The 9,380-nt window shown below is 65.2% G+C and overlaps 1 protein-coding gene across 2 annotated transcripts; it reads right to left on the bottom strand.

The window, feature by feature from the left end:
• Nucleotides 1–235: 235 nt before the first annotated feature.
• Nucleotides 236–4,293, bottom strand: GDF7 (growth differentiation factor 7; the record flags this gene model as incomplete). 2 transcript variants are annotated; one of them, XM_079792440.1, is made up of 2 exons in its annotated part: nt 236–1,224; nt 3,885–4,293. In XM_079792440.1, the coding sequence occupies 2 exons, from the start codon at nt 4,291–4,293 to the stop codon at nt 236–238; spliced, it is 1,398 nt and encodes a 465-aa protein (XP_079648566.1). The 2 variants fall into 2 exon arrangements, with proteins under 2 accessions (XP_079648566.1, XP_079648567.1); XM_079792441.1 differs by having other exon boundaries at nt 236–1,212.
• Nucleotides 4,294–9,380: the final 5,087 nt, after the last annotated feature.

The following is a 9,380-nucleotide window of genomic DNA, read 5'->3' as shown; positions in this document are numbered from 1 at the left end:
TCAGCGCGGCCATCTCCGCCCAGGGCTTGCAGGTGCAGTCACTGTCAACGGGTGCATGCGGAAACGAGCTGCGGGCGTGAGTGTGAACCTGCGCGTTCTCTCCTCCGTGCGGGCGGGCGCGGGGCCAGAGTCCGACCGGCCGGCACCCGCCCTGGGCGCCAGGCCCAGCCCTCAGCTGCTCTTCAGCAGGGGGTCCTCGGCGGCGCGGCTGCCCCCTCCCCGCCCGGCCCGCCGGCTACCTGCAGCCGCACGCCTCCACCACCATGTCCTCGTATTGCTTGTAGACCACGTTGTTGGCGGCGTCGATGTAGAGGATGCTGATGGGGCTGAGGCGCGCGGGCACGCAGCAGGAGGCCGGCGCCGCGTCGGGCGCCATGGAGTTGAGCAGCGTCTGGATGATGGCGTGGTTGGTGGGCTCGAGGTGCGAGCGCAGCGGGAAGTCACAGACGCCCTCGCAGTGGTACGCTTGATAGTCCAGCGGCGCGATGATCCAGTCGTCCCAGCCCAGCTCCTTGAAGTCCACGTGCAGCGGCTTGCGGCTGCAGCGGGTCCGGCTCCTGCGCCCGTGGCCGCGGCCCGCGCCCCCGCCGCCGCCGCCGCCGCCGCCGCCGCCGCCGCCGCCCTGCGCAGCCCGGGCCCCGGCCAGCGCGGTCCGCCGCCTCCTGCGACCGCCAAGGACGGCAGTCAGTGCCCCGGTGCCGGGTGCCGGGTCGGGCGGCTGTTCCGCGGCCGGCGCGGCCCCGAGGGTGCGGGCCTGGGCGCGGATCTCTCGGAACAGGCTCTCCTTTCTCTGCGTGCGGGAGGAGACCACCAGCAGCGCGCGGTCCTCCGCCGCCGCGCCGCCTCCGCCCCGAGCGCCGAAGCCCAGCCGTCTCAGCGCCAGCGGCCCCCGCGCCGGCCCCGCCGAGGCGCGCAGCAACAGGCAGAACGCGCGGGGGGCGCGCGGCTCCCGGCGGTGGCTCCCGACGGCGTCCGCCACGTCGAACACCTCCCAGCGCTCCCCGTGCAGGGGCTCGGCGGCCCGGGAGTGCAGCAGGCCGGGCGCGCGCGCGGCGTCGGGGCACGTGGACAGCTGCAGCAGCGGCGGGGGCTCCGGCGGGCCGCGGCCGGGCTCCGGGGGCTCTCGGCGCAGCACGCGCAGCTCCGCGCCCACCACCTCGTCCGCGTCGGAAAGGCCGGACAGGTCGAACAGGAACCTCTGGCCGGTCTCGGCTGCCGATTCGTCTGCAGAGGACGGGCAGAGACAGAGAGAGGAAGAGCCGAGTGTGAACGGAGTTCGCGCTCCTGGACGGGGGGCCTCCTAACTGCCAAAGGCCCGACGAGGATACAGGAGTGAGGCCCGCCGCAGCCGGCGCCCGCCCCCGCGTCTCGGCCTCGGCCCGCAGCTGCCCGCCGGGTTCAGAGTTAAGGAAGCTCCGACTTCCATGGGGCCAAAAGCCCCTCCACCCCGACAGCCCACCGGCATCCACTCATTGTTGAGCTGCGCGGCCAGACGCGCACCCCTCCCTCCCCGGCCCCCGCAGCCGAGACCAAGACTCCAGTCCCGCCGCCTGCCCCAGAGCCACGGATTTGCGGGGACTAAGTCGGAGGCCAGACTTTCTCGGCTGGAGGCGGACAGAAGGCCTGGTGGACGCATCCGAAGTCGTGCGCCCCTCCCCAGGCCCGGAGACTGTTTGCCCGGGGTCCCGAGCGATACGGGGGCCGCTCCTTTTTGCTCTGCCGAGCACCTACAGGAGCCGCGGGGTCCCGGCTGTACGGAACGGAACATTCTTGTCCCCTGAAAACCGCTCCTTCACGCCCTCAGCCCGGTCTGAACGTCCCAGCCGGCTCCCAGGCGGATTCGTCCAGAGGGGACGCGTCAGCAGGGCTCCAGAGACCCTCCAGTGCGCCCAGCCTCCTCGCTGCGCCCCAGGAAAACAGACCCGGGTCCGGCCCAAAGTCTCAGAGCGATGAGCGCTGCGGGTCGCGATCAGCTTCTCCCAGCGTTTCCTCCACCTCCGATGGAGGGAGAAAGGCCGCAAAGGAAGCACCAGGGGCCTTATCAGAAGGGTTTGGGCAATGCGACTGCCTGGCCACCCTGAGGTCTCTCCCCTCCAGGACCCCCGTCCCTTCGCTGGCTTCCTCTTTCTCTCTGCTATGACTTAGCTCGGGCTTCCGAATTGTATTTCTCGTCGCAGTCACTCTTTTCTTTGGGGGCTCAGGAAAAAAAAAAAAAAAAGTTGAAATTCCACCAAGCAGCAGATAAGAAATTCCCCCTTTGAAGAGGGTCATCTGGTTTCGTTTTGCCCCAAAGACTGCGCAGACTCCCCCCACCAGTGGAGATTTTTGCTCACCAACCACCGTGGCCAGGCCCTCGGCTCCTGAGGTCCGGCTCTTGAGGCCTGAGGTGAGGGCGCTGCCAGTGGCCTCCTGGGGCCTCCAGAAGCCCAGCTCCAAGGTGAAGCTCAGGATGGAGAGGGAGGCAGGAGCCTCAATGAGCAAATGCTATCCCCCAACGCACACGCACACGCACACGCACACGCACACGCACACGCCCGGCCTGCTTTCTCCCCAGGGCTGGCTCTGGAGCACTCTCTCTGACCTTGCCCTACAGCCTCTCCCTGCTTCAAGCTGCTGCCACTGCAGCCCCTCCCTCCAGAGGGAGGAAGGACAGGCGGCCTTACCTGCCTCAACAGCCAAGCTGGCGCCCCAGGAAAGGCTTTAGCTCAGGCGGAGGCGGAGGCTGAGGCAGGCCGAACAACCGAAGAAAGGGCATCTGGTGGTTCTGCCAGCCTAGGGCCCTGCACACCCCAGCTCTCCCCTCACCTGGCAGCCCACACAGTAGCCTTGGGGCCAGGACCCAGCCTTCCTATGAGTACCGGAGCCTCCAGTCCTGGGGGCGCGCCAGGCCCTAAAGTTCCCCCCAGACTACAGGGCATTGGGCCCAGGATTTCCCTGCACCCCAAGAAAAGCAATGTGTGTGTGTGTGTGTGTGTGTGTGTGTGTGTGTGTGTTGGGCGGGGTGGGTGACTTGGTCAATACTTACTTTCCATCCCCATTTCCCATCCTTTTCTCCTGCCTTTCATGCTGGGTCTCTGGCTGTTTAGAATTAAGGCTGAAATTACTTAAATCTCCCCTATCTATCTGCTTTAATGACATCAATAGAGATTAATAAAATCCAGATGACACAGCAATCACCACGGCCTCACCCAGTCCTACCTTTGGAGGGCCTGGGGGGGGGGGGAGGGAGGAAGGTGGGGTGCTTGGTCCTGGAGAGGCCTGCATTCCTGCCCCATCGCTGGGCCCTTCTGAGTCCTGGACCACCAGCGGGCCCAGGGCCCAGCCCCGGAACCCACAGCCACACACCTGCACCCAGACGCAGCAGAGACGGGCCTCTGGGTACCTGGTGATGCCGCCAGCCGCTCAAGGGCCATTTGCTTTGGTCTGATGCCTGCCTCTCCCTCTCTCTCTCATGCCTCTGAGTTACCCCCAATTTGTACAGCCCCCAAGAGACTGGGAGCGGCCTCCTAGGTTGCTGCCATCGAAGAAGAGGCCACGGCCACTACCTCTACGCAGTCCCTCTCAGCCAGACCCCCTCCTCTGGCTTCTCCGGGTCTCCAGCTCAGCCTGCCTGCCTGCCTCCTCGAGGGGGCCGCCGGCCGCCGGGCCAGGGCAACCCCAAAGAGGGATGGACCCAGCCCTCTGGGGCCGGCCCGGGAGCTGCCGCGTCTCCCGCCACGATCCAGGCGCCGCAGGTTGGGAAAACGGGCCTCGGCGAAGTTTCCTTCTAGCACCTGAGGCTGGGGCAGGCCGCGGCCGGAGTGGCATGGCGCAGGGGCACGGCGCCGGCGGCGTTCTCCGCCGAGACGGGACGGGACGGACGGGCGCAGCGGAGGCGCGAGTACCTGGGGTCGCCTGGTCTGCGAAGCCGGTGATGGTGTCCGCGCGGCCGTGGCGGCCGGAGCCCGAGGAGGAGGAGGAGGAGGCGGCGGCGGCCCCGGCCGGAGCCCTCCCGGCCAGGCTCCGGTAGAGCGACATCATGAACTGGTGCGGCACCACCGAGCCGTTCCTGAAGCCGGAGCCGGGGGCGCGGCGCGAGGCGCGGGCCCCGGGAGCCGCGGCGGCCGGGGCGGCAGAGGCGCCCGCAGCCGCGACGAGGGTGCGCCCGCCGCCGCCGCCGCCGCCGCCGCCCCCCGGGCTCTCGGCCGGCCCTGCCCCCGCCGCTCGCAGCACCGCGGCGGCCTCGAGCCCGTCGCGGGGGCGGCAGGCGCTCAGCAGCCAGAGGCACAGCGCGGCGGCCGCGCTCAGGTCCATGGGCTCCGCGGGCCGGCCGGGCGGGCGGCGCGAGCTCCGTGGCTCCGGGAAGTCCCCCGGCGCCTTTTGAACATAGTGTTTAATAATGGGGGAAGTGTGCGCGCCGAGCAGCGCCCCCCTCCCACCCCACCCCCGCCGACGCCCGGAGCAGCGCCCCCTGCTGAACGCTCCAGTGGCAGCGCTGCGCCCCCCGCTCCCGCCTGACGCCGAGTCCGGGACGGGAGCCTCCCACCGCGTCCCCACCCCGCACCGGGTCGCGGCGCCCCTACTCTGGACCCGCAAGGGCTGCTGGCCAGAGACTCCCGCACGGAGCCAGGCCCCGCCTCCCTTCCCCGCGGCCTGGTGACCCCGCTCCCCCTCCGCCCACGCCGCACCCGAGCCAAACGCGCCCTCCGGGGTTAGGGGCTCCGGGGAACCTCGCGCACCCGCCACCCACCCGGCTTCCTCCCACTCCCTGCGGAGAAGCGCCCGCTCTGTTCCTCGAGCGCCGGGGCGCCGGAGGTGGGGGCGGCGGGACGGCCCGGCTCGGCCCGGCCCCGCCCGTCGGTGCGGAGAGCCCGTGGCCAAGGCGCGCAGGACGACCACAAAGACGCGTTTTTGATCATCAGTTCGGCCGTTCCCCGCGCCTGCCACAGCCCCCGGAGGTCGGAGCCGGCGGCCGGAGCAGGGAAGGGGGCCCGTGAGGAGGAGAGCGAGCAGCTGGACGGGCAGGCTGGAAAGACAGAAGGCTGTGGACTGACGCTCGGAGAGCAAAGGTTTGGGCGCGGAACGCGCGCTTAAGCGGGAGCTCAGATCTCAAAAGAGCGCAGGAATGACGAAGGCAGCGCCGGGGTGACGAGGAGACTCCCGCGCGGGAGTGGCGCCCCAAGTTCTCTGCGCGTCGACAGTGATGCCCTTCTGCCAGCCCTCTAGGGGTCTGGCTAACGGAAACGGGCCACCGGGTATATTGGGGTGCAGCCAGAAACCGGTGGGCGGCTAAGACCCCCAGGGGGGAGGGTGCCTCTGTATTTCTCTCACCCCCGCCCCCCTGAAGCGGCTGTCGCTCGCTGGGAGCCCGGGTTGCTGGAGGGGGCTCCCGGGAGCGCGCTCACGCGAGCGGCAGGGCATTTGTGTCCGTAGCCGGCAGGGGAAGTTCCTGAGCCAAGTCTCAGGGGCAGGAGCAGGGGAGGGTGGTAGTAGGCGGGTGGGGCTCAGCTCCACCGGCAGCCGGAACTCCCCTGAGTGCGGGAGCCTCCAGCGGAATGATGAGCTGCGGTTAGGCAGAGCCCAGCGGACACCCGAAGCAGGGCAGGTGCGTGCTTTTCCTTGAAAACTGCATTTGCTACCGAACTGGAAATCTAGACGGCGCATCACGGGCGCATCACGGTCACCTGGAGTGGGTGATCAGCGTCAACATGATTCTCAGGACCCAAAGCCACGGGAGGTGCAGGTGCCAGGTGCGGTGCACTCTGACCCCGTTCCCTTGCATCAGCTGCTCCCTCCCAAGCGAACTCCAGGCCCATCCCGGCCACTGTGGAGACAAGGCCACTGGGAAACAGGGGCACAGGAGGGGCAGGAGAGGCCTGGTCAGGGGTCCCTCCTCGCAGACCCCAGGCCCATCAGGTGGATGAAGAAGAAAGGTGTGAGATTAGGTTGGGAAGGTCTGGGCGGCCAGGGTGGTGTGGCACTGGGATGGCCAAGACTGCTCAGAGAGCAGGCGACCAGGCATCGCCACAGGTATCCCTGGTATCGTCACCAGCCACTGGTCAGGCTCATCAAGGCTCAGCGTGGGGCTTCCTCTTGGGGGGCGGCAGGGGCCTTGGGTGGGGGGCCAGGCAGGAGGGAGACCTGGATGTTGCGCTCTGCCTGCTGCTAAGCGCATTTTGAAGGGGAATTCCTCTGGCCTCTGTGTTGCCCCGGCAGTCACTGGGCAGCTGCTGAGGAGCCCAGAGGCAGGTGCAAGAAGTTGGGAGAAGGCTGGGAGCGAGCTGGCACCGAGTTCTAACTTCATCCTGCATCCGTGTAATGGCCACCCCCAACCTCCAGAATCCCAGACTCCTGCTGGCTGTCTCAGAGAGAGGAGGTGAGTTTGGCTCCCCTAGGGGAGGAGGGGGAAAGCCACAGGGGATAGGGAGTGGGCTTGGGGGGGGGGGTGTTTCTTGACTGGGGTGGGAAGGGCTGGTCCCCACATTCTCACCCCAGATCCTTACCTCGGAGAACACTTTTGCTGCTCAATCCCTCCCCTGCAGAAGCTGTTCGCTTTCTCCGAGGATTTGGTCTCTGACTCAGGACACAGAATTCCAGGATCTGGAAGAAACTTGGGGGTTGTCTAGGCCCGTGGTCGGCAAACTGCGGCTCGCGAGCCACATGCGGCTCTTTGGCCCCTTGAGTGTGGCTCTTCCACAAAATACCACGGCCTGGGCGAGTCTATTTTGAAGAAGTGGCGTTAGAAGAAGTTTAAGTTTAAAAAATTGGGCTCTCCAAAGAAATTTCAATCGTTGTCCTGTTGATATTTGGCTCTGTGGACGAATGAGTTTGCCGACCACTGGCCAACCTCCATGCCATGCCTGAATCCTAACAAACTGCTACCCAGGCAGTGCTTGCGGGGACCGGTCGCTCCCCGCCCCAGACAGCCTGAATAGCTCTGAATGTGACGATGTCTTGTCTTACCAGACCCACGAGAGCCACAACATCTCCAAGGCAACTTCGCAGTGGGACTTTCCATGCCACCTGGGAACACCTGTCTGGAACATGAGCTCATGCCACTTAGGAAGTTAGTCTTGGATTCTGCCGGCTAGTCACCTTGTGGTGACCTTCAGGCACCAGAACTTGGATCAGCTGCAGGGACAGTCTACTCAGCTTCAAGCCGCATGCCAACCCCAGTCCCTCATGTCTGATGGCATGTGCACAAGGACGTCCCTTAGAGATGCGTGCACGGTTCTAAGGAAGCCAAGTCCCCAAGGTGGGCAAGTGATCAGCACCCTGTTAGTTGGCATCACAGCCACCTGGGATGGCGGGTCCCCTCTGCGCTCCTGTTCCTTAGCTCTCCAGGCAGCACAGAAGGTCTCACCACAGCTCTGCCCTGGGCGCCCCATAGATAAGGCGTGATGAGGACTCACCCTCTGCCTCGTCCACTTTTGGGGGGTGCTGGGTCCCTGCAAAAAAGCGCTATTTCGGAAGATAGAACAGATGCCCCCTGGCTACTGGTTGATGCTCCTGAGAGTCAAGAGACCAGAATTCGCCCAGCCAGTATGGCTCAGTGGTTGAGCATTGACCTATGAACCAGGAAGTCACGGTTCCATTTCCAGTCAGGGCTGGGTTGCGGCCTCGATCCCCAGTGTAGGGGGTGCAGGAGTCAGGCAATCAATGATTCTCTCTCATCATTGATGTTTCCACCTCTCTCTCCCTCTCCCTTTCTCTCTGACATCAATACAAATATATATTTTTAAAGAGACCAGAATTCAAATCCTGCCTCTAACCTCGGGCTGCAAGCCCCTCAGCCCTACCTAGCTTTAGATCCTCAAATGCACAGTGAGGCTGACAATCAAATGCCCACTGAGGTGGGCATGGGGCCATTGGGGACATTGTCACATTCAGAGCTATCAGGAGCCTGCCCTCGGCCTGGACCTACCATGGTCCCTGGCCTTTGTGACTCAGAGCGGGAAAGAGGGTTAGGCTGGAGCTCTGCCCTGAGGATGGTGTCGCTGGGAGGGCCGGGGAGGGAAGGTGGTGGTGTTACCTGCAGAGGCAGCTGCCTGCTGGCCCTCACTACCCCTGGCGGTACTGATCTCCAAATGCCTCCCCCAGAAGGGCCTGGATGGGCTGCCTGGGCCACAGGGGGGGAAGATTCCAGCAGTGCTCCAGCTCGGCTCGACTTCCTGTCTGATGCTCAGGCTGGGTTTCCTTGGCCTCAGAGGAATTTCCCAGGGCTGCCCTGCTCCTGGTTACCCCCGGCAACAGCTCTGGCATCCACACCCAGTGGGCTGCAGCCAGGCTCCCGGCCACTGGCTTGACCTGCCCTTGGGCTCTGGGCCTTTGCATGGGGGAGGGGAGGGGACAGAGAAGGGAGCAGGGTGGGTTCCTTCCCCGAAGTTCCACAGGGGACCTCTCTGAGCCCTCTGGTTGGGACAAAGGCAGAGGGCTGGCGGACACTGCCATCTGCTGGTCACCGCTAATGTGTGCTACCACTACACCCCAGCTTCGGTTCTGCATCTGGGGCTTTCCATGGAGAGAATGGGGAGCAGGTGGAGGGTCTGTGTGCTTCCCCTGGCCCTGTTTCCAGACTCAGCCTTTCCGTTCCTGAGCCACTTTGGCCGGTGTCAGGGTCTCTGCTCCCCATCCCACGGTGAGGTGAGTCTATATGGGAGGGTCTGTTACAGCCTGCATGCCTCTGCCTCTAAACCCCGTTGCCCTGATCCAGCGGCGGCCCCAAAGGCAGCCATCAGAGGCATGCCAGGCACAGAGAGTGCGCAGACAGGGGGACGGAGGCAGAGCCTGGCGGAAGGGGCAGGGAAGGGACCTGCAGGCGGCAGGTCCACAGACACACGGAGAGCCAGGGCGGGAGAGTCCCTTCCCTGAGACGCCCCAGAGCCTGCACGGGGCCTGGCGCAGAGGCCCAGCTCGGCAGGTATGATTGAATGTGTGAATGAATGAATGAGCCATGAGAGAGTCCTAGCTGGTGTGGCTCAGTGGATAGAGCGTCGGCCTGCGGACTAAAGGGTCCCAGGTTTGATTCCAGTCAAGGGCACATGGCCGGGTTGTGGGCTCCCATCCCCAGTGGGGGCAAACACACTGACTAAATGTCACTTTGTGCCCGGCCCTGGGCTGAGTGTTTTATAGGTGGTGGCAAAGAAGTGGGAAGTTTGTGGATCTGAGTTCCAGGGCGGTGGGGTGGGGAGGGGAGGCTGGTTCTCGGGGAAAATACAGTCAAGCAGAAGCCCTACCTCCTCTTCCCAGAGTGTGGGGAGCTGCTCTGGGAGGGGGTGTCCTTAGGAAGGGAGGACCAGAGCAGGAGGGTACCCGGAGAGGGGACTGCACACAGAGAGGGCGAGAGTGTGGGCGGCTCTGTGAGAGGGAAGCTTTGGGTGACAGACTCCTTGGCAAAGTTT

Source organism: Cnephaeus nilssonii (assembly GCF_951640355.1).
Source record: "Cnephaeus nilssonii genome assembly, chromosome: 15".
In the NCBI taxonomy this organism is placed as follows: domain Eukaryota; kingdom Metazoa; phylum Chordata; class Mammalia; order Chiroptera; family Vespertilionidae; genus Cnephaeus; species Cnephaeus nilssonii.
This window is presented reverse-complemented; position numbering and strand designations above follow the sequence as displayed.